Below are 24022 nucleotides of genomic sequence, written 5' to 3'. Positions count from 1 at the left end.
AGCCCTTCAGCCTGGCACACATTTCTTTGCACCCTCCCTTATCTGGCTCGCTGTCATGAGTTAATGCAGGGAAGCCCTTCCAGCAGGATGGTGCCAGAATGGATCTGTTTAAATGCAAGAAAATGCCTTTCTTTTCTGTATCTCTCCAGAAATAGAGCAACAGCTAATTAAATATTTATGGCAGCTCAGCAAGCTCAATAAAGGGGCTGTTGTCCAGAGCCTGTGCAGCTCGGTCCTCTCACAGTAAAGGAGTGTTTCAAACAGCCCAAAGAGGGAGCAGGTGTGAGAGGCAGTGGTTGCAGACCTGAGATACTCAAATGCATGAGGTTAAGTTATGTCTAATTCTACAGGCTTTGCAGCCACATGTTATAAAAAAATGACTGCACTGGGAAACTAGAAATCTCCACAGACTCAGCCAAAAATAACCATGTGAAATGCCTGGAAAGAACAGATTCCCAGGAGATGGGATTTGGGGACTTTGGAGGAAGTCTCCATTACAAAGCACTGTCCCCTGCAGGGAGAAAACCCCACAGCCTCTGCTTATTGCTGAGTGACATGAGTTATAGTCACTTGCAAACCCCAGAGCTGTATCAGCAACAGGCCTATAAATCTGCCTGGTTCCTGTACTGTCAGAATTACTCTGTGAATTTTGTGAACGTTGGTGAATTGTGAGCAGACAATGTGCTCTTTCAGCAGCCCCTGCCCCAGTCCCTGGGGTCACCTGGGGTCCTCAGTGCAGGAACAGCAGTAACCTGCCCCAGCCCTGCAGTGCTTTTACCAGCAAAACTGAATTCATTCTATAGGAATATGGCTCTTGGTCCAATGCCTTATGGCAGGAAGTGTAAGAAACCATTCACAAACATGAGAACACTGAATATAAAGTTTGAAGACAAGACTGTTTTTTGGTAGGGGTGGTATAGATTAATATTTAGGGTGACCCTGCCCCCATTCACAACCAGACTGAAGCATGGAAACAAATCATCCAAGGCACTTGGCTGCCTGGGAAAGGAAATCTGGCTTCCCACAGCCACCAGCCTGGGGCCCTCTGAGCCTGCAGACTGCTCCCACTCCACAAGAGCCTTTGTTCTTTCTGAGGTTCCCAACCCACCTCGGTGATGGGATGTCTCCACCAGCCCCAACCAGCAGGGCTGGCTGGAGGGACACCCCTGCTGCAGCCTCCTCCATGGGAAACCTGGCCAAAAAGTTTGGCCTGAGCGTGGCCAGATGTTGTTGGAAAGCCTTCAGATTAGGCATCCTTAAAGATATGGCCTCTTAAAGATATGGCCTATAGGAAAAGCAGGAAATAATAAATCAGAGCTCGCCACAGCCCTGTAAACTCTGTGATGAAGCCTGCAGTGAGCTCCTCTTTGTTCTAGCTTCCACACGGCAAACTTCTGCTGTCAGCCTGAACCACAACACATGAGCACAGAACAAGCTTTGCAGCAGTGCTCTCCTCTGTGCTGCAGAGTTCATCATTGCTGAGATGAAGATCCATTTCAGGATACTCACAGCCTTCACTCTCATTTCTCTCTCTTAACGTGGGACAAAGCACAGCTGGATGAAATCACCGAACTCCTCAAGTTACACATGCATCTTATTATACCAAAGAAAATAATAATTACACCCACAGCATAGAGATAAAGCAGATTAGATCGTAACCATATCAGTATCTGCCTTTGTGCACTGAAAATCTGCGCAGTGAGGAGGGCTCTGCATGTAGATCTGAGGCAGAACATTTTTTCCATGCATCTTTCTGGAAGTTCAGTTCTGCACTGTGGAAAGAATGATGTTCTGTAAGCAGCCTCAGTGCTTGCTTAGGGGTTTTCCCCCCATCTTATTTTCTGTCTGGGCATATTTTATTTCACAGTATGCAGCTTGCTGCTCAGATTAATGTAACATATGGCTCCACAGCCTCACTGGTAGCAGAGGAAGTGCAGCTTTCCACTGCGGGCTGGAATTCAAATGAAAAACCAGGTGCTGTATTACAAACCGTAATTAAAATAAAATGAAAATCTCTCCCTGATTGTGCGTAAGTTGGGATAACACCTCCCAGAGCTGCAACATTTCAGAAAGCAGAAACCAAAGCTTCAGAAGATCCCAACGCTGCGCAGCCGTGCACCATCTGCTGGCCACATCCTTGCAGACACACACACACACTCATTGATTTCATCAGTCCTCTCAAACCTGGATGGTACCTCCATATCTACAGAGGTGAGGCCCCCCTTACACAGATCCTGTTTTTATTCATTTTTAAATCAAACTCAATGTGCTTCCTGCTGGAAACGGGGAGCTGGAGCAGGATGAGCGATGCTTGTCAGGTTCCTTGCCCACCCCAGACAACATAAATTCAAATCAAACATGGTGCTTCATTACTGTCAGAAATACCACACTTGAGGGAAGCAAGGTGAATCACTCTGGCACAAGAACTTTATTAAGTTGTTAAGATTTGCAGCAATTGAACAGATCAGTACAATAGGAAAGATGTTACAACAAAGGTGCGATGACAGAAGGACCAGCATGATAAAAAGGTACTAAAAAGGTACTAAAAAGGAAGATTGCTCACCCATATCAGAAGATTCCAGGTTCACAGAGGAAAGCTTCACTAAGGAGGAAACTCCAGGAAGAGCAGGCAGCCTTAAATGAGGTCTAAGAGAGGTGCAGCCAGCGCCAGCCCTTCTGGTCACACAGCTGAATTGCCTTCACCTGTGCTCCCAGGGCTGACCTGGTCCTTTTCCCCAGGTGCTCAATCAGTGCTTCAGGCCGTGACTCCACAGTTCCCATAGAAGACTTTTGGCAGGATATAAGGAAATATTGTTTACAATAAGGGCAGTGAGGCAGTGGCACAGGGTGCCCAGAGAGGCAGTTGTGCCCCATCCCTGCAGACACCCAAGGTCAGGGATGGGACTCTGAGCACTGGTGGAGCTGTGGGTGTCTCTGTTCATTGCAGGAGAGTGGGACCAGATGGCCTTCAAGGGTCTTTTCCAACTCAAACAATTATCTGATGCTCTGATTCTATGAAGTGCACTCACGCCCTAACATAAGCAGCATTCAGAGTTTGGGGTGACTGACAGGAGCAGAAAACACAACCATAGAAGCAGATTTTTGGAAAAAAAAAAAAAAAAAAAAAAAAAGGATAATTGTACTTTATAAGATCTATTTTTATCTGAAGTAAGAATTTCCTTTTCTCTCAGTAGATTTGGGGTCTGTAAATGGATGTTTTGTAGCTGACTTCCAGCTGCACCAATGCTGGCTATGCTCTACAGAGCACCATGATTATGCTTGCAAAGACATAGCAATTTTTAGGCAATGGGGCTGCAGCCAATGGATTTGACAGGTAGGCTCCTGCATTGCATTTGAACATTGTGCGAGCGATCCATGCACTATGAGGAGCATCATTTCCCATCCCTACCTGGGGACCAGCACGGTGTCCAGATGAGCCCTGAACACTGTGTAGGGTTTGCTTGGAGTATCAAAGGGCTGCACTCATAGGGAAGCATCTCAGGTGTCTGAAGCACCATGCTCAGCCTTGCATGGTCTGTAATGCCTTCCCAAACAGCCTCTGGGTTATTTTGTGTGTCCCTGTAGCACCACGATGCTTTGTATGGGAGCTCGTTGCCCCTTTTCCCCCATCAACCAAGAGGTGGCTGTGGAAGGCCGTAACCACAGCAAATGAGTGAGTGTGGACAGAGCGTGATTTCTGCATTTGCAGACCATAAAAGGCAGATCTGTGCACACAGAGGAGGGGGAGCAGCCTGCAGAGACACTACAGAAATGGATGTTGGCACGAGCACAACATACTATGGAACAGTGGTGATTTTGTTCTGCTGTTCAAGGAGGACTCAGTCACATCAACCCCTGGACAAGTCATTACAGATGACGGTCATAGAATCATTAAGGTTGGAAAAGACCTGCAAGACCACCTGGTCCAACCCCAACCCATCCCCACCATGCCCACTGACCCCGTCCCTCAGTGCCACATCTCCACACCCCCCGTGCTGGTGACTCTCCCTCTCCCTGGGCAGCCTGTGCCAATACATCACCACTCCTTCCATCCAACCTGAACCTCCCCTGAGGTGAAGGGGAAAAGCTCTTCCTCCCAGCAGAAGGCAGATGGAGCAGGAGCCTCATTCAGCTCCTGTCCCTCTGCAGTTTGGAAAACCCATTGCTAAGTGAGGGCAAGATCTTCTGGGGGCATTATTCCAGTTTCCCCAGGAACCTCTTCTTTACCATCCAAACTGCCGCCTCTTTTAAGGGGATCTGGCAGGCACAACTTTCAGATGGGTGACATTCTGCAGTTTCTGCATGGCACACACCACTTTGGGTTGTGGCTGTTAGCGTTGCTCACATGGAAAAACACAGCTGTGAGTATCCGTAAGCTATTAAGCAGCCTGGAGCTCACCCAGTGCTTCCCCACCTCTGCTCCCTGCTCCTCCTGCCCCTGCCCTGGTCTCTCCCCACCCATGGGGGTTACAGCCAACAGGGATGGGCCGGTCACGGCCTTAAAAAAACACATTGCTAGAACTAGACCAGGGCTTGAAAGACTGTAGGGAGCCAAATTTTTGTCAGTGGTGTTTCTCCCCTCCCAGGTTAACTTTTGAATATGTGACTGCAGGGTCTTGGGCAGTGGGGCCGGCCCGACCCCTGGCAGTGGAATTTCGCCCAGCAATTTCTGCAGTGGGAAGAAACCCTCTGAGCTCCTTGTCTGGCTTCAGAAATAACTCGAAGTGCCTGTGGCATTGATAGATAAACATTCCAAAAGCCCTTAATGAGTCATGACCTCTCCTAAGAACAAGCGGACCCGCCAAGCCTGAGCTGGGCAGGGGAGTATGGGGACGTGTTGTGGGATGGGCTTGGGATGAGGGACTGAGCATGGGAGTGGGACTGGGGATGTGGTTTGGGGCCAGGAAGGCATATGGAACTGGGGTGGGATGTGGGGCCAGGGCTGCCTCCTACCCCCAGCCGTGACTCAGACCCTCCTGATTCGGGGAGTGGATTTGTCCTCCTGATGTATCCCTGTTTGCTTGAAATGCTGCTGTTCCCTTGGGTAAAGAGGGATCACAGAAGTTTTATGTGTTCTCATTTCTCACTTTTGGTTGCATACATTTCATAGGTTCTTTGTTTTCAAAATATCGAGCAAGTAAAACCCACGGGATCAAATGAGGGAACTGATTTGTATTTGGTTTGCTCAAAACCCTTTTGTTTGGTACATGCTGCCGACCTGCTTGCTCTGCAGGACATGCTTACAGAAGTGCATGAAGCTGTGCATTGCTTTGCTCCTTCCCCCAGCCACCCCCACGGCTTTCATTTTTCAGTACTTTAATCTCAGCCCCGGGGAAATCAGACCAAAGCACAAGTTCAGCTGAATGTCAGCAACCACAGAACGCTTCCTGTAGGTGCCCAGAGTGCTGCAAAAGCACCGTGCTCCCATCGCAGCTCAGCTGGAGGGCTGGGGACAGCTCACCACGGCGCATAGCTCGCAGCATCCTACTGCTTTCTCCTTATCCCTGAACAGGCAATGCCATCCCAGCCATGTGCTGCAAGTGGGCACGAGGAGCATGGAAACCGTGCGTAAAGAAGCTCAGAACCCCAAACTCTGCATGCATTTGCGTTGCATGTGCCGTGTTACCCCACTGAGGTGTGGATGCGATTGGAAGCGGGTTGGGCGGCACAAATCCTGCAGCCCCACAGGTCCCCTTTATCTGCATCTGTGCAAACGGGATGAGTTGCTGGGTTAGAAAAGTAGAAATAAAACGTTTAGAAAAGAAAACAAGAAAATAAAAAAGGGAAAAAAAAAAAAAAAAGAAAAAAGGAACCCAGCGCAATAAGAAAAGAAGAAGAAAAACAACAACAACAAAAAAGTGCCTTTCACCCCTCCCGCATCAGCCGCTCCCTCCGGCTCCCTGCCCCGACCCCCTCCCGGCGGATCGCGGTGCCCGGCCCGCCCCCGGCCCGCCCCGGCCCGCCCCAGCCCCGGCCCCGCCGCTTCCCCGGGCCCGGCCGCAGGAGGCAGCGGGGCCGCGGCACCGCCGTGCCAGGTAGGGCCGGGGGGGGGTATCGGGGTGCCGAGAACGGGGAGCCCGGGGGTGTTCGGGGAGCGGCGGAGAGCGGGAGGGACTTTTGGGGCGCGCCGGAGGATGCTCCGAGGGGCGCTGGGGGGATGCTGGCTCAGTGCTGGGGGATGCTGCGGGGGTGCGTGGGAGAGCGCTGGGGGATGCTCCGGAGTGTCCTTGGGGGTGTCCGGCCGGGGTGGGTGCTGAGGAGCGGCGGGGGGGCTCCGGGCGCAGGCGGGACCCCGAGCGTCACTGCATGAGAGCGGAGCTGCAGGCGGCACAGCCCTCCCCAGCCGCCCCGCTGCGGTTTTGCGAGCCCCAGCCCAGCCAGAACGGCGGCCTCTCCCCATTCCCACAGAAACTCTCCTCGCCGTCGCTCAGAGTGCCCTGCCCGAGCTCGCTCTGCCTTTACCCCCCGATCTGCGTGTCCCGTAGGGCCCGTGGGTGCCGTACCCCATATAGACGGAATTGAGCGCTCCCTACAGCTCCCTGAAAGGAGGGTGTAGCAAGGTGGGGACCATCTCTGCTCCCAGGTAACAGCTATCGGACGAGAAATGATGGCCTCATGTTGCACTGATGGAGCTTCAGATTGGATATGGGGAGAAATGTTTTTCTCTGAAAGCATGGTGATGAACTGGCACAGGCTGAGCAGGGAGGTGGTGGAATTACCATCCCTGGAGGTGTTACTGAGCCTGGGGATGTGGCAATGAGGGATACGATCAGTGGGCATGGTGGAGGTGGGCTGAGTTTGGACTTGATGGTCTTGGATGTCTCTTCCAACCTTAATGACACTATGGTTCTATGATTTGGGGCTTGCTCAGACTGAATGCTGTGGTGCCACAGCATGGTCAGAGCACTGAGGTCTGTGTCCCAAGTCTGTGGGGGAGGCATTGGTTGGGTGATGGCTGAAAGCTGGTGACTGACTTTCAGTGCAATGCAGTAGGCTCGAGGTGGGAAGGTGGCTGCCCTGGGCACAATGGTCCCCTTCCCTGTCCTGAGTGCGGTTGTCTCATTCATCTCATTTCTGGAGGCATAACTGTGAGCTATGGGACATGGTACCTCCAAGAAGTGTTTCTTTTTTTGTGATTGAGGAGTGATGAGGTGGCAGCTTTGTCAAAATCACCCCAAAACTGGAATATGAAAGTACGGGATCCTGGTGCTGTGCTTACATGCGCCCTCTCCTTTCCCAGTCTGAGAATTCCCAAATTATTTGTGAACAGAAACAGCAGTGACGGATCCCAGAGCTGGGGAGAAGCAGGGCTTTCTGGTACAGACCGTATGGATCCCATAGGATCCCACTCTCCCACCCTGGTGCATGTAACAGGACTTGTGTGATGAAGATTCTGTCCCTCAAGATTTGGGTTTTGTCCAATCCCAGGGAATCAGTGACCCTGGCTGGGGCGCGGGAGCGAGAAAGCTCAGCTCCAGCTTTCACACGCAGCCATCTCTGTGACAAAGCCGTGGGGAGAAACCAGATGCAGAGAGCTCCTTCTTAGCCCATATTTATTTTAGGCCTCGGTGGAATTGATGATTCCGGAGGCTGTGATTCCTACGCATCTGAGGTTTCACATGAAAACGAAGCCGGACGGAGTTACTGTGGTTATTATGATAATATACTGCCAAAATGAATGGGTTGGAGGAGTCAGTAATGTGAAACAGAGTAGCTCCAGTCCTTTGGATTAGTTTGTTTTAAATGCGTAACTTCAGCCTGTTCCTCTGCTGAATGTGGGCCTCGGTAAGTGGCAGTGTGCAGTGGGGGCTTGGTAAGAAAATGTGGGGAGCCCTCGTTGGCTGCTGCCTGCAGGGAGGTGGCAATGGGAGGGGTAGGAGATGGCACATCCATGCTCCTGCCCCTCAAGGCTCATGAGGTTAGGAAGCTTTGTATGTTGCTGTGGGTTTTTCCAGTCCCACAGACTCTGGGTTTCATCCCTGAGCAGGCACTTTTCGCACAAGACCCCTTCTTACCCTCCTCCATCCTTTCCCCCACCCCAGCGCTGAGTTCCGCACAGCAAGTGGCTGATGAAGGGCGAGGCAGGAACGCCTCTTCCAAAACCTGGGCTTGGTGGGTCGCCCCCACACCCAGCTTCCAAAACACCCAAAGGACCCTATGGTTTTCATTAGGAATCAGAGATTTTTCCAGCCTGGCTTGTGCCTAAGCTCAGACTCATCCATGGAAAGTAAGCCAAGGGTGCACCAAACTCAGGCCATGCTGAGAGCAGCCCTGCTGTCCTAAAATTGCTACCAGCTTTTTGACCACATGGATGGTCTTGACTTGCCCTGGGGTGAGAAGATGGAAAGCGGCAGCTTAAACAGGGCCAGAAGCCCCCAGAACAAAGGCATTGGGGCAAAAAAAGTGAATCATAGAATCATAGAATACCCTGAGTTGGAAAGGATCATTGAGTCCAACTCCTGGCTCCACAACAGAATCAGAGTGATTAGAATGCCAGAAGAGAGGCGCTTCTGACCTCTGTCTGTTTTCTGACATTGGAGCACTTTGGATTTGTGGTTTCAATTGACATTTGGATCACCTGGCTCTGGGAAAGGAGACTTCAGGGAAAACATCACAGTTTCAAGGAATGTGATAAAATCATGAGCATCACCCGAGGTTTTTTAGGACTGTAGCCGGAATGAGCTGAAGGTCAGCTCAACAGAGGTTATCAATGCAAGGGATGAATGTGAGCATTTTCCCGTGCCGGTGAGCCATAAAAGAGGCAGAGCTGGGACATCCGATACCTCCCCGTCTCGTCCCAAACTGTCCCTAATGGACACGCTGGCAGGGAGCTCATTGCATTTATTAAACAGCAATAAGCAGCTTTAATAAAATCGGTATCCGCCGTCTGACGGGGTGCCTGGAGAGGCTCCTGGCGCAGATACTCTTGCAGCACTGCTGCTTCGGGACATGGAGGTTTCTAGGATCAGCAGCCAACCCTCAGGACCAAGAAGTTTTCAAACTTCTTTTTCTCCTCCTGGAAGGAAGCTCCTTCCAGTGCAGCACACTGGTTTTCTTCCTTTGCAGTGAAAATACGTTGAAAAACCCAACAACAACTGTTCCCAAGAGGCTGTGTTCATGTGTTCGAGCGCGGGTGTTGTGCAAGTCTGCAAACCGCTGGATGGAACGCTGCCGTAACCCTTTGGGTACCGCGCATGCCGAGGATGAGCTCAGGGCTCCTGCTCTTCTGTGCTGTTTTGTGCCCACCAGCCCCACCAGCACTGAGGAGGGGATGGGATTCTTTCTGTGAGGTAGAACCGGCAGGGATGGGGAAGGACAAGTGTGTGGCTTGGATCTGCTTGGCACCGTCTGGTTCCCATCATCTGTGGGGGCAGCCTTTGTGTGACAGCAAGCAGCTCTCAGCCAGGACTTCTGTCCTCCATGGCACAAGGTATGAGCTGACTGTGTCCCCATTGTGCAGCACTTTGGCAGGACCACCCGGGGCCATCAACTGTGGGAAATGTGTGCCCTCCTCCTGCTCAGTGGGATGCAGCACATGAGGATCCAGGTCTGGGCATCTACCTCGTGCATTGCACCTTTGCTGTCTTAGATCCATCAAGAATGGTCAGGCACTGAACAGGGAAATGATTGAGTCACCATCCCTGGAGGTGTTTCAGAGCTGTGCGGATGTGACACTGAGGGACATGGGCAGTGGGCATGGTGGGGGTGGACTGGGGTTGGGGTTGGGGAGCTTAGAGGGCTTTTCCAACCCCGGTGATTCTGTGATTCCATGAAGTACCAGCCCGGTTGGTGTGTTTCGACTCCATTCATTCATTGACTCCACTGGAATGCAGAACTGAAGACCTTCAGTCCCATGGGGATTCCATCTGGCCCAGGCTGTAGGTCTGATGTGTGTAACTGCAATAAGGAAATACTCCAAGTAAAAACTTCCTGCGAGGTCTTTCCTATGGGAAGAAGGAAAGTATTCCTTGAGGCTCACTTTAAAATCTGTGCCGTACAGAAACATATCAGGTTTTACATCATGCTGCGCCATATAGAGAACAATCAACAAACCCCAACGAATATGCTCAAAAAAAGATGTGCAAGTGTAGCTAAAATACGAAAATCTGACGCAAAAGAGTTAAATGAGCAGTGAACAAGCTCTGAGGATTGCTCAGAGCCCTGACCACAGGAGCTGTGGGGAGAGCAGAGCCGTGCTGCAGGACAGCAGGGCTCATCCCTCGCTGTTCAAGTACGCAGTGACCCCAGCCTTGGGGAGCACTCCTGGGAGCGCTGCTTCCGTTTCTGCCCATTTCCAGGCTGCCTGCTTCCTGCAGAGGCAAAACCCTTCTGCTTTTCTTGAAGCCGCATCTGCTAAAATCCCATGTTGCAGTCGTGTAAGCAAAATGAGCCTGACGGAGTGCCTGCAGCGCTGTTTTGCAGATATTAAGTGGCTCCATGTGTTTCTTCCCGACTGACACAATCATCGGGGTTGTGCTGTTGGTAAAGAGCAGTGCTGGCCCCACTCCGTGCTGTGGGTTCTTGCTGAAAGCCCATCCTCAGACGTGGGCTGTGTGAGGGTGTGGGCACTTTGCCTTGGGAAGTGCCAAGTTTTGGAAAGTTCTTTGCTGAGGTTGTTTCCTGTTGCAAGCCTGGGGCTGTCAGCAATTCTGCACAACCCTGCAGAGCCCCAGCAGCTGTGAGTGCAAGCATATGGGAGCTCCCAGGCTTGAATGCCAAGGTCATTGGGCTGGGGTCACTGGCGTGCCTGGCAGCACTGGGCTGTCCCTATCCTGGCCCTGGCCCTGGCCCTGCAGGGCTGCAGCAGGATTCATCCTTAATGCGGAGACCTTCTGCGGCTGCTAATGAGGATGCTGCCTCTTAATTGAGGCAGCTGCTGGTGTGTCCCCGCCAGGCGCCAGGCACAGTAGCTGATGGATGTGCTCAGCCTGCAAGGTGCAGCGTGCAGGGAGCCAGCCGGGGCACAGAAAGCAGCACCAGGTATAATAGGAACTGTGGTGTTAATCATTGACCGTCTCTTAAATAACGTTTCTGATAGAGGGGACAGCCCTTGAGCAGCACTAGGTGTTTTTGTGAAAAAGAGATACGTGCTGTGAAGAGTGGCTCATTGCATGCAGCAGGCTTGGGCTGTCCTCGGGAAGGTCACAGGAGATCGATGCTTTGGTTTGCTGGAAAATGAATCCCTGTTTCGTGCTTCTTATCATAAACTTGTGTTTGCTTTTCCAGCAAGGTCGCTGGGGTGCTGACCAATGTCCCAGCAGCAGGCTGGGGACTGGGAGGGATCCTGGGCTCTGCAGGGGGTATGAGAAGTAGTGGGACAGCTGCTGTCCTGGTGTTGGTTGTCCTTCTGCAATGAGGTGCTAGCGTGTTGCTGCAGTGCAGGAGGAAAATGACTGAGCTGAAAAAGATGTGGTGTTGTAGCTAATGAGATTGCGTTACTGCGCTGCTCCGCAGGGTGAGTTATCTGCTTGGGTGCTGTCACAGGGTTAAATGCTGTTAATTCAAAGTCACCAGCAAGATGCTTGCAGGGAAAGAAACCCATCTTTCTCTCGGTTATTTGCTTTGGAAATTTGTTGTTCTTGGCTCTGCTGCTGAGGGGAGTGAGGGAGGGAGCAGCAAGGAACAGGGGAAGGGAGGGAAGGGTTAAAAAAACAGTACCAGGCATGGCCATAAGGCAGCACTGGGCACTGTGAGGGGCAGGCAATTAGGTGCCTTCGGTCTGTACTGCTGCCTTCCGGCTTATTTGCCTCCCAGGTTTTCCTTTCTGTATATATATTTATGGCTGACTTGAGAACAGAAATGCTGCTCAGACCTGGACTGATCCTCCCCTAAAAGCTAAAATTCAGCACTGCAGCGTGTATTAATGCTGGTGTCCTTTGCAACATGGGAAGGGGCAGGACATACAAAACCCAGCCCAGCTCAGCATGGTGGGACCTGCAGGACGGAGACTTACCAGAAAGTGCTGTCCTCTCTCAAGCCTTAGGCAGGGGTTCTCTGAGCTGGGAGGTGAAGGCAGGCACTGTGCACGAGGCCATCGCTGTGCGTGAGGACATCACCATGCTTGAGGACACTGCTGTGCACGAGGCGATTTTGGAGTAGGTTGGTCGAAAGGAAAAAGTGACAGCATCAGTTTGGACTGCAGAGTTGGGACCCAGCCAGCTCATAAACGAACCAATTAGGTGTAATTATCTAGATATTAAAAAACATCCTATTGCCTGGCTTTCTTTTTTCCCCTCCCTCTAAATAAATGACTTAGAAGAGTGAAATGTAACTGGTCGGACTGTAGCTGGGATTCATAATTGCTCTATAATTGGCTGTAATTGGAAAATTAAAAAAAAAAACATTTGAGGGAGAGGTTAGTGTTCATTTTGGCACATGCTGTTTGTTGGCAGAAGGAGACAGAATTGCCTTCTATAGTGAAAGTGTGGTTAATTTGGCTGAGGTACTGCAGCGGGCTGAGCTGGAGGAAGTGCCAGCCCAGAGGTGTTGGGAGCACCAATGTTCTCTGCAGTGGTGGCCCTACAACCCGGGTATAAACTGACAATGAACTTGTTTGCCCTAATGAAGAAACTAATTGTTTCTTTGAAAGGTTTTGATCCTTCAAAGCATTCATCCTTTGGACCAATACAGCAGGATGTGACTGCGTTTTCCCTCTGGTCTTCGTTGTAGTTAATACATCATTAAAAAATGTTGCAGTTAAATAGTCATTTCAGTGCTTCTAGAAGGGGACAGCAGCAGCACCTCTATTCCATATATCCTTATATCTGCACTGTGGATCCATTTATCTTGCCATTTCCATATAAAGAAAGCTGAGATACAAAAAGCAAAAATAAGATAGAGAATTTAGAAGATGCAGAGCAGAGAAGAGCAGGGAGCAGAGCTTCTTCTGAGCCTGAGAACGAGCAAGTGGTCTCTGGGACAGTTCTGCTGGGGGATGCTGCAGAACTGAAAACAGGGAGAGCAGCACGACCAGTGCTAGATGAAAATGGTGTTGGGTGAAGTGAGGGGCAAAGGTGGGCTGCAGCCCTGGAAGGGGAGCTCTGGAAGTTCAGCCAAGTGCTAAAGCTCTTATGAAGGCAAAGTATTAAAAGCAGCAAATGAAGTCAGACCCTGACAGTTTGATCAATTAGGTGAATGTGAGCGGGATTCTGAAATGAAGAGTCCCAATGTCCAGCTGGGCAGGGAAGGTTGTAGCTCAGGGATCAGCTTGGAGGACAAGACTTCGAGCTGCTGTGAGATGTGGCCAGGAACCACATCAGATAGTTGAAGGAAAATCTTAACAGAAAACCCCACTTTTGCAGCCAAACCCAGCTGTAGTGCTGAGATGTTCCATGAGAACGAGCTACCTGGGAGCTGGCTGTTCCTGCTGGCGAAGGAGCCACTGATTCCAGTATGCCTAGAAGCACTGAGCAGCCCAGCCAGGCTGCAGAATGTGGGAAGTGAGGGGGTCCTGTGGAGGTGTGGGAGCCTTTCAGATGAACTTGGTTCAGATCATTTTTAAACTAAAAATATTTGTTTCTTTTTTTCCAAGAGTGATCTGGTTCATCTGCCCCAGTGTGTCAGAGGATGGGGCACTGACAGCCTGAGCAGAGCACACCATGGAGAAGACAGATGGTATGGATGGTTCTTTGCTCATTTATTTCTTGAAAAAAAAAAGAAAACCATATAAGCCCTGAAGTCATTTCCTTACCAGAAAAACAGTAAATTAACCATTTTCTATAGATACGTTCTTCTGGAACAAGGAGACCAAATTGCATCATTTGTGCATTACCTAAACCACAGCAAAGCCTCTGTGCGGTTCTTGGAGCCCTGCACAGATTTCCCCTGCCATCACTGGCAGATCTGCTCCTGCTCTGCTCCTGGCTCTGCCTTCACACCTGGCTTCCTAGCCGGGTGTTCTCCCTTTATCATTCCCATGATCTCAGGCAATTTTGGACTTCCTCAGTGCAGCGCTTCTGCAGTTCACCTCTGGAGAGCAAGGTCTGAACTTGGAGATGCAGCATCTCCATGAGCATTACGGTGAGGAATCACAGCCCCCTGGTCTTGCGGTGGCCCTTGGGCCAAGGAGCCAGTCTCCATTAAATTAGCAGGTCATTAGGCTGCTGTGCTTAGGGTTTGCCCCTGGAGCTGTGGCCAAGGATGGGTTGAGATCGGAAATGAATGGGCCAGATGAAGGTAGTGGTAACGTTTCCCTCCTGCTATAAACCTCTATTTCATTTTTCTGTTTGCTTTTGATCTACCAACATTCTATATTTTTTCCTTTCCCTCTGGTTGTTCCAGCAGCCAGCCAGCCACCCCTGCCCAATGGGGATGGGGAGCAGCCCCGCAGCCTCCCCTACTCCTTGGAAACACCGTACGGCTTCCACCTGGATCTGGACTTCCTCAAGTACGTGGATGACATTGAGAAAGGGAACACCATCAGGAGGGTCCACATCCACCGCAAAGCCAAGCAGCCCAAATTCAGCACTCTGCCCCGAAACTTCAGCCTGCCCGAGAATGGCTCCCATGGCTACGCAGCCTCTGCTGGGCCTGGCTGGCCAGCTGCCACGTACCGTGCACAGCGCAAGGCATCCCTGGGGGCAGAGGAGACATCACGGGCCGCGCTGCCCGGCGAGGAGCCCAGTTACCGCAGGAAGGCTCTCCTGGCCGAGACACGACGGCACGCTGAGCTGCTGCACTGTGAGGATGAGCTCAGGGGGCGGCCGCAGCTGCTGCGAGCATCCAGCCTGCCGGCAGCACTGCCACCTGGCCAGGCCCCGGCCGGTGATGGCTGTGCGCCGTGTCCCCTCCGGCCCAGTGACAATGGGAGCTGCCCAGAAAGCACGTTTCGTCCCATGCCACGTTCACCCGATGGCATCGCCTCGCTGCCTTCTCCCATGTTGAGTCCTGGGGCAGAGTTGGCCTTGCAGCAGCAGGAGTGGCCAGGGAAAGGTGGCCTTGTGCGAGATGTCCACAAGGAGAGGGCACAGCCCCTGTGGCAGGGCCAGCACTCTGCCGTTCAGCTACAGGTGGTGGTGGAGAGCCGGGGCGAGGAGGGTGATGGCAGCGATGCCACCAATGGTAGCACCCTGGTCTCAGCCTCACCAGGTACCCTCCAGCTTGCAGATGAAAGCACAAACCATGGGAAAGCAGGGGGAAGCGGAAGTGAAATTGCTGTGAATGTGGTGAAGGAAGGTGAGGTCAGGTGTGCCCGTGCCCAGGAGGAGGAGGAGCGGGGAGGAGATGCAGGAGAGCCCAGTGGGATCGCCGCATTGAAGCAGCACATTGCTGAGCTGGAGGAGCAGCTGGACAGGAAGAAAGAAGAGCTGGAGCAGATCAGAGCAGTGCTGAAGCAGCAGGATCATAAAATCAAGGAAAAGGAGAAGAGCATTCAGTTACTGGCCAGCTCCAAAGCCCAGCTGGAGGAGCAGCTGTGCCGGGAGAACACACGAGAGGACGCGGTGTCTTCCATGCGGCGTGGCAGCATGCTGCAGTACAACGATGCAGCGGTGAACACTGAACTCTCGTATGTGAATGGCTCCAAGCAAGTCCACGATAAGGGCATCAATGTAAATATCCCACTTTCCACTAAATCCATAGGATGTGGCATCCGCAGAGCGGACAATGGAAACTTGCTGGCAGCGGAGCTGAGTGATCAGGGATGGGCTGATGTTGGCACCAGTGGTGGTGGAGATGGACACTTTGCCAAACTCCCAGAGACTAAAGCTGGCCTGGAGCCTGGCCTTCATGCCCCGGGCTTCACTGAGCTGAAGATCAACGAGCAGCTCAGTGATGACAACCAAAACCAAAGGAATAGCTGTGACACCCAGAGTCTTGCTGCTCATGCGGTGGCTGCAGAAAGTTATCAAACAAAAAGAACTGGCTCAAGTGCAGGCAAAAACGAGGCAGGCTTTGGCGAAGACAAAACTGAAGATGGGATGGGAGAGGAAGGTCTCCCTGACCCCAAAGATTTCCCTGCTGTTGACCCCATAGGCCAATACGTAAAGAAAATCCAGGAGCTGCTGCAGGAGCAGTGGATGTGTTTGGAGCACGGATACCCTGAGCTGGCGAGCGCTATCAAACAGCCAGCCTCTAAGCTCAGCTCCATCCAGAACCAATTAGTTAATTCCTTAAATTCGTTGCTGTCTGCCTACTCTTCTCAGAGGCCAGCAGATAAGGAAAATTCAAACACGCACTATCAGCACTTGGGTAAATAACATTGGCATAGGTTTCAACATGTCCGGCTGAATCTCTTGCCATCTGATGGAGTATTGGACAGGTGCAATGTGGTGGAGCTCAGTGGGTTACTAGTATCAGAGAGATTGGGAATAGCCCCTCCTCAAAATGTGTCTTTGAGAAAGGCAGATCTCTACACATCATAAGCTATACAATCTTAAAATAAAATAAAATAAAACTCGTATAAGAGCTGATAAAGCTGTAACACAGTTATACACAAGATCATATCCAAAACTGGCCATACTTGTGGCTATTCCATCGAATAAGCCCGCTTGCCATTCCTCTCAATTGGATGTCTTAATTTGAAAGAACATGGGGATCAGATGTTCATCTGGGGTAAATTAGCATGAAGTTCACCAGAACCAAAACCAATTCAAGCTGACTGAGCAGTTAGGCTGGGAACAGACCTGTCCCCAGACACACAGCTTTCAGCTAGAATAATTATATGGTGCTGAGAATCATGGAATCATAGAATGGCTTGGGTTGGAAGGGACCTAAAGGATCATCAAACTCCCCCCCTCCTGCTGCAGGCAGGGCCACCAACCTCCGTATTGGATACTAGAATCTAAAACCAAATCCCTGTTCACTGTCAGAAGGACTTTGCAAATAGATAAGTGACCCGTTACATGCAATACGTAGAGAGGCTATTCAAACTCTGATGGAAAAATTTATCTGTGTAGTATTATAGGAGAGGTTGTAATATTAGTACTGAAAAAAAAAGATAAAACATTATAACATTATTATAAGAGTAAAGCCTGCTTATATTCACAGAGCACATATGTAATTCCCAGCTGTATATTTTGTATTCACAGCCACTTGAAGATGTTTGAGACCTGTATGATAAAGGTGGCAGGGCAGGTTCAGACTGTGGCTGGATGAATCAGCATTTTTGCAAGGCATAAAGAATCCTTTAAATGAAGTAAAAAGATACTTGCAGTTATGATTTCTAGTTTGTTGCTACAAGTTGGGAATGATCACTGATAATTATGGCACATCTGCTTAATTAATCTATTATTTTGTATTTTGCTAGAAACCTCACCAACCACAAGTCTTAAATCTATCATGAAAAAGAAAGGGTATGGCTCCCATGCAGGAGGCAATGGGACCAAAAAGAATCTTCAGTTTGTTGGGGTAAATGGTGGGTAAGCATCCGTTACGAAGATACAACTGCCTTTAATGTGTAATGCCCTCTGTATTGCTGAAGAAATTCTTTTTCTCCTCTTTTCCTCTCGAAACCTTTTGATTAAAAGGCCATTTGAAATGGAGCCTCTTTCCTCCCTTCTTTAACCCAGCACTGATAACCTGTAGTAACCCTGCAGACAGGCCCAGGATGATGGTGCTTTCAGGGCAGTGAGGGACATCCCTGGAGACTGATACTCTGTGCACACCACACTCCTGGGGCTTCCTCCAGATCCCAGCTGGGTCTGTGGGAGGATTCCCACAAATTTTGTGGGGTTTGGAGGAGGCCAGCACTGGCTGGGTGGGTGCATTGTCACTATGTTGCTTCTGCAACAGCCAACAAAAGTTGGGCCAGGAACAGAGAAAAGGCCATTTCTGTAAATGAGGACTTACCATGGTGGGAAGGAGACCCCTATGTCAGTTGTGCTCTGATAAGCATTCCCTGTGTACCTAGTAGCTGATTCATTTTGGCTTTTAAGCTAACTGGCTGCAGCAACATGTGCTTTACGTGTGTTTCTAATAGCAGCACGTGGCCCTGTCCTACCAAGGAATACTTGGTACTGGAGAGGGCAGAAGGCATTTCAGGGAGCTCAGTGTGCAAGTCTGAATGCTGGTTTCTGCTCATCTATGCTTCTCCACTCAGTTTCCAGCTCTGTGGCTACTGCTCTTGGCTTTACTTGCTCTTGTTGAGTAGCGCTTCTCCTAACAGCCGCCGAAATGGCACAGTGTGTAGCAAGTAGAGGAGTCCTGGCTAATGTCAGAATTGTTTTGGGTTCATCACAGCTGAATGTATTCTCACAGAAGATACTTTTGATATGAATGCTTTCAGACAACCACAAGAGGTCTCTCTAGCAGGGCTGCTTGAATGGTGGACTCAAGTCCATTGGAGCTGCACGCATGTTTTTGTTGGCGTACTGCCTGTCTTACCTTGCCACAGAGTCCACATGGTCCCTGAAGTAACCTTGCCTGCTGCTAATTGGTTGCTTCTATCATGCTCCTGCTGGTTTAGGAAGCCAAAAAAGACTAACCCTAGGTCTGGCTGTGGCTCTACCTTTGTAACTTGCATATCACTCCGGGCTTCATTCAAGGCCCATTGGAGTCAGCAGTGTCTTCAATGAGTCTTGGTCAAGCCTTGCATTTGTAGGTGGGGAAGGAGTGAATAATGTGTGGTATCCCCAAATAGCTATGAAACAACTTCAAGTGAAGACACAAGTTGTGAAGACAGCCCATCAGATGGGGACGCAGAGAGTGACACAGAGAGAGGAGCTGGTGGCCTGGAGCCCACGCAGGAGCAAGGTGGAGGTGGAAGCGAGGGAGCTTCCTTTGGGACCTCGGTGCAGGAGACAAGAGAAGACGATGACCTGCAGGAACCTGGGGCAGAAGCAGCACCTTGCACTCAGCACAAGCATGACAGGTAACCGGAAAGCCAAGTAGCAGTTGTGTTTCCCATAACGTTTCTGAACCCACAGGACGTATGGCACTGTTTGTCATCCCCACGGGGCTGGGGACAGCGCTTTGTGTGCTCAGAGGAAAGGCAGTCGTTGGCTTCCATAGGCACTGGAAAAGACTTTAAAGAGCTAAATATTTTTGGAGTTACTCCACAATCTAGTGGGGATTGATTCAGGCCCCACAGTTGATTGTGGAAAAGGCAGAGTGAGTCATGTTTGGTGAGAATTAGCTCATTTCTCTCTCCTCAAGTAAACTTTTTAAGTCAAGTTCCTTGCAGACTCAGGGATAAAAATTCTGTTTCCAGCATTGGGATTCTTGTAAAAGGTGAAGTTCCTACAGATCTGGATCTCTAGACTTAAAAACTTAGAAAGGTGCTTGGCTGTGTACCTAAAATCTGTTTCAAGTCAGTGGGACAACTTGTATCCATAAAGTTAAGCGTTTAAACAAGCATTTAAAATATTCTGCACGTTATCCCTCCTTCTTCAATGCCACTTGCAAGTTCTGCTTCATGATAGACTTAACAAAGTATTTTCCCTTTAGATGCAAACCCTCTGAAGATTTCCTCGCTGCCTGCCAGCTGCTCAGCCAGCACCTCTCTGAAATAAGGACCACGAGTGACCAGCATCTGGTACAGATATTTTTCAATCAAATTCCAACTGCAGTTCCCACTCTCTGTTTCCTTTGATGGATAAGATTGTCCTAATGTTGCATTGTAAGCTGTGCCCTGCCATGCTATGGCCAGCCGGGTAAAGAGATGGGACAAGATGGAAAAAGGAGATGAAAGCTTTTTCTGCTTACTCATTCACATTACCACAGGAAATTCCTTTTCCCCTCGAGTTAGAACAGCAATCACAAAACCACAAGCTGAATACTGGCTGGAGGACGCCAGCGTGCAGGACGAGGAGCTGGGGCAGCAGCAGGTTTGCAGGATGACAACACCTCTGCTCTCCTGGAAAGGGACCTTAGCACTGTTCTTCCAAATCCACACTGTGCACCATTTTCTCTCCTATTTTTCTCCATCTGAACATCAAGCAAAGGTGCTCATCCCTTCCGAGAAATGGCAGTGCAAATATAGTTGCAGAGAGACTCCAAGTGACTAATCAGCTCTATTGGCTGCTTTAAGCTTTAGTGGTGTTTGGCAGTTTTTTTAGGGTGATGCTCCCCTGAGGTGCTTTGCTACATCAGGTGGAGAAGAAGAGCATCCGGACCACAGTCCATGCTATATGGGGGAAGGTACCAACTACAGCCTGGCTGCTCCAGAGGCTGCTGGAGGACAGCAATGGCAGGGCCAGTAGTAACTGTGGATTTGAGATGGGAGAGCAGTTTGTGTGTGTACCATTGCTTTTATTTTGGTAGGAGGAATTCCTTTGAGAGCTAGGTTGGCTCAGGGACAGGTACTCACTGAGGATTCCGCATGCAATAGGAGGGCAGGCAGGGTGCCAGGCTCACCCACAGCCCAGGGGTAACACTGACGTTGGTGTTCACAGCGGCATGTCCTCAGCACCGTCTGCCAGGAGTGGTTCCGGGTGTCGAGTCGCAAGTCCTCCAGCCCTGAGGTGGTCAGGGCCTATCTGCAGGCACTGGGCTCCGTCCAGCCGCAGCTGCTGGAGGCGGTGGTCAACATGGCCGACAGGAATGGCAACACGGCTCTTCACTACAGCGTTTCCCACTCCAATTTCACGATTGCAAAGCTCCTGCTGGACACAGGTAGGAGCAGCAGCTCTCTGCTGAGCAATGGCTTTGTTGGGTACGGGTGCAGAAGTTGTTTTGTGCCGCTCTCCTGGTGGGGCCATGGTGGGCAGAGCCAGGCCGTGGGGTCCATCAGTCGTCCCAAATGTAGCAAATGGTGAATTTGGTCCTCCCAGGAAGTCTAGTTGGGAGCAGAGCAAGGTGGGACAGAGACAGGGTTGGGAACCAGCTACAACCAACGTGCAGTCATGTAAGTTGACATCCAGTAGACTGGTGTGGAGCCAAAGTGTATTGAGGAGACACAGCTGAGCTGGAGATCGGCACCCTCTCACATAGGTCAGCTGCAGGCCCACAAGTGTGCATGAGGGTCTCAGCTGGTGCTCATCAAGGGCATTAAGGCTCATTAGTGTTCAGGGCTTTGGGAATGGCTCAGTGTAACTGCGGATGAGGGGTTCTGATGGGATGGAGCACGTGTTCAGTCTAGTCAGTGGCTCCCACAGCTTCTTGTAGCAGCCACTGCCACGTTGTGGCTTGGCGCAGTAGGCTCAGACCCCTGGTAGGATAACAAACCCCACAGCACCACAGGAAAATTGCATTTTAAACTATTGAACTTTCAGCTCACACGGCAAAGAAAGGGACTTTCAGCTGAGATTGTACTGAGGGGAAAAATGCACGCACTTTCAGAAAGAATAGGGACACTTTGGCCTCTTTTCATGGGCAAGACAATCTGCTAAATGTTAGGAAAATGGCATATTATCATACACATCTATGCAGCCATTGTTGCTGCTGCTCGCAGGCAGCCCCAGGAGCCTGCCCTGCCCCGGATCACGGGAGCAGCGTGCTTCTGAAGAGCGTTTGCCAGTGGGATCCTTGTAGCTGGAAACTGGCCCTTCAAGCTGAAATGAAACCAAATAGAGCACTCGAGAACAGCACGAGGAAGAACTCCTAGAGTAAAAAGTGCTTTCTCTGTGAAATGTATCCGTGTCTTCAGCAATTAACTGTAGAGATACTTGGTGGTGTGCTCCACCATGGGGCGATCTTCACCTTTCCACTGCTCCCTTGCTTTAGGAGGTAAAACAAACAGCTCTAGGCCTGAGAGCTGCCCAGGGCATATGTCATACCATATCTTTTAGGGAGATATAATTTGATTATGGTCATCAAAGCTAATTGAGTTGACCTCAGGGACTATAATGAAGCAACATATAGCACCAAAGCTTGTTCAATGCCGTGCTCACAAGACCATTAATGAACAGATATTTAAAGCAGATAAGTCTCAGTCCTGTGTAACTATGGGACCTCCTGCTGAGTTTCCTCTTGTCTCAGTCAGATCCTTCCCCTCAGCCAGGCAGCACTGCTGGCCTTTCAGCCACAGCCACCTTCCCCTTCCCCATGCACTTCTTTGTTCTCCTTCCCTCGGCTCCCTCCTGGCTGGGCTGAATCCTGCTTGTCCTCCTGCATCCTCTGCCAGGGGTCTGCCACCTAGACCTGCCGAACCAGGCGGGCTACACGGCCGTGATGCTCACCCCGCTGGCGGCTGCTGAGACAGATGAAGACATGGCTGTGGTGATGAGGCTGCTGAAGGAGGGGGACGTCAATGTGCGAGCCACTCAGGTGTGTTGGGTGAAGGGCAGTCTGTCTATGGGGATGTATGTTTGGCAGAAACGTTCCCAAACCCAATCTGGTCAACCTCTGGTCCATCTGTGTGCAACCGCAATGGCCAAATTCCTGTTAGTCCCACAGCTATCTGGGCTGGAAGAAGAGATGGGATCTTCATTAAGGGTTTGGTGAAATCAGAGCGAGTGCAGCACCAGTTCAGACTGTGGCTGTGAAAATGAGGGAATAACTTCTCCCTCACGTCTCCGGGAATATCTCAGGGGACGTAATTCCAGTGCCTCGTGCTGAACAAACCATGGCAGGCAGTGGGTGGGAGTTGCTGTTTCCCAAAAAATGACAAGAGCAACCCCAGCAGAACTGCAGAGTGCCCACACCACAGCTCCCTGCAGCACCGGGTGAGCGCCAGGTGAAAGCTAAGGAATGTAAGGAAGGTTGAACGTTTTGCAAAATCCTTTTTCTGAGCTAAATAGTTCAAATCTGCAGCCCAGGGAGGGGAGGTTGGGGCAGCCATTTTGTTGTAGATTCACACATCTGTCCCTGAGATAGCAATGCCCTCATCCAACCAGCCAGCAGTTGGTGCTGAAGAGCCCAGGAGGGCGATACGCTATAAAGGACTCATCTGAGCTGTGTGTTCTGCAGGGAGGGCAGACGGCCCTGATGCTGGGGGTGAGCCACGAACGGGAAGCCATGGTGCGGGCCCTGCTGGCCTGCCAGGCCGACATCAACCTGCAGGACGAGCAGGGCAGCACGGCGCTGATGGTGGCCTGCCGGCAGGGCAGCACCAACATGGTCAGGCTGCTGCTGGCCCAGCCTGGCTGCCAGCTGGCGCTGACGGACAAGGTGAGGTGCGCTCGGGCCCCGCACAGCCTGAAGGCTGCACTGCACGTGGCATGGCTCGGCTGAGCTGACTGAGGCCAGACTGCCTGCTTTGGGCCTGGTGAACACGGCTAGGCCACATGCTGGTCACATAAATGCCACCTGTCCCTCCTGCAGGACGGAGACACGGCGCTGGCCATCGCGCAGAGGAGCGCCCATGAGGACATCGCTGCACTGCTGCACAGCGCCCAGCACGGCCCCGGTGACTGAACCCAGTGTGGAGGAGGCAGAGAGGGAGAAGGGCAACCACAGCTGGGGTCACTCCCCTCATTAACCCACTTCTGTACCCGCATTGCCACAAACAGCTCAAATTCTGTTTTGCAGAGTTAAGTTTCTGCACTGCCCTCTGTTAACACTCGCTGCACAGCCCCAGTGGGACAGCAGCCAAACGGAAGGAGCTGTTCCAGCCTTTACCAGGGGCTGCCCTTTTAATCAAGCACTTATCTGTATTGCATTTAACTTGTAATTTGTGTCCTAATATTTATTATTAGCTCTCCCTGATGTAGTAGGAGGCAGCAATTGTTCATACAGGAAACAACAAACAAAAGTCCGATGGATTACAGAAAGTATAACATCCTATTTATGTTTGCTCATGTGGGCCTGATGTAAGAATTAAAAATTAATGCTGTAGGAAATTATTTGAGTACAGCAGACATTGTTTTGCCTGGATTCAGAATTACCATATGGCTCTTGTTTTTTCTAATTAAGTTTGAGCTGATGGGAAAACGAAGTCCACTGGTTTGCATGGAGCCCAAACCACTCTGTGAGCATGGGCAGGGATTTAGCACAATATCCTTGCCCAGCTAAGAGCAAATCTGTTGTGTTGGTGTCTGCTTTGTTTGCTTTGCTTCCACCATGTCTTCAGGTGGAAGCACTCACTCCGCAAAACACCCACCTGCCTTTTTTAACCCCACCCCCCAACACAGTTACCTCCCCCACATATGAATAAACCCAAGTTAAACTTTGACCTGCATTTGCTGTTGTTCTTGCTATCTTTGGC

At 50.8% G+C, this 24022-nt stretch overlaps 1 protein-coding gene across 6 annotated transcripts; it reads left to right on the top strand.

The window, feature by feature from the left end:
• The first annotated feature begins 5945 nt into the window (after window positions 1-5945).
• KANK4 (KN motif and ankyrin repeat domains 4) lies at window positions 5946-23989 on the top strand. 6 transcript variants are annotated; one of them, XM_031603584.2, is made up of 10 exons: window positions 5946-6035; window positions 13532-13614; window positions 14284-16188; window positions 17246-17357; window positions 18578-18808; window positions 19384-19471; window positions 20331-20550; window positions 22001-22143; window positions 22786-22986; window positions 23140-23989. In XM_031603584.2, exons 2-10 carry the CDS (start codon window positions 13599-13601, stop codon window positions 23230-23232), a joined length of 3009 nt encoding a protein of 1002 aa, XP_031459444.2. In that variant the 5' UTR covers window positions 5946-6035; window positions 13532-13598; the 3' UTR covers window positions 23233-23989. The 6 variants fall into 6 exon arrangements, with proteins under 6 accessions (XP_031459444.2, XP_031459435.2, XP_090002923.1 ...); XM_031603575.2 differs by having other exon boundaries at window positions 14281-16188; XM_090146797.1 differs by lacking the exon at window positions 5946-6035 and adding an exon at window positions 6284-6583.
• Window positions 23990-24022: the final 33 nt, after the last annotated feature.

This window comes from Phasianus colchicus, chromosome 9 (assembly GCF_987193195.1).
Source record: "Phasianus colchicus chromosome 9, bPhaCol1.hap1.1, whole genome shotgun sequence".
NCBI lineage: Eukaryota > Metazoa > Chordata > Aves > Galliformes > Phasianidae > Phasianus > Phasianus colchicus.
This window is presented reverse-complemented; position numbering and strand designations above follow the sequence as displayed.

What these genes read in the sequence shown, in the direction of transcription:
- KANK4 (XM_031603575.2), top strand. An exon ending in TCAATGTGCGAGCCACTCAG is followed by an intron (nt 22,144 to 22,785) that starts GTGTGTTGGGTG and finishes TGTGTTCTGCAG; the next exon opens with GGAGGGCAGACGGCCCTGAT. An exon ending in AGCTGGCGCTGACGGACAAG is followed by an intron (nt 22,987 to 23,139) that starts GTGAGGTGCGCT and finishes TCCCTCCTGCAG; the next exon opens with GACGGAGACACGGCGCTGGC.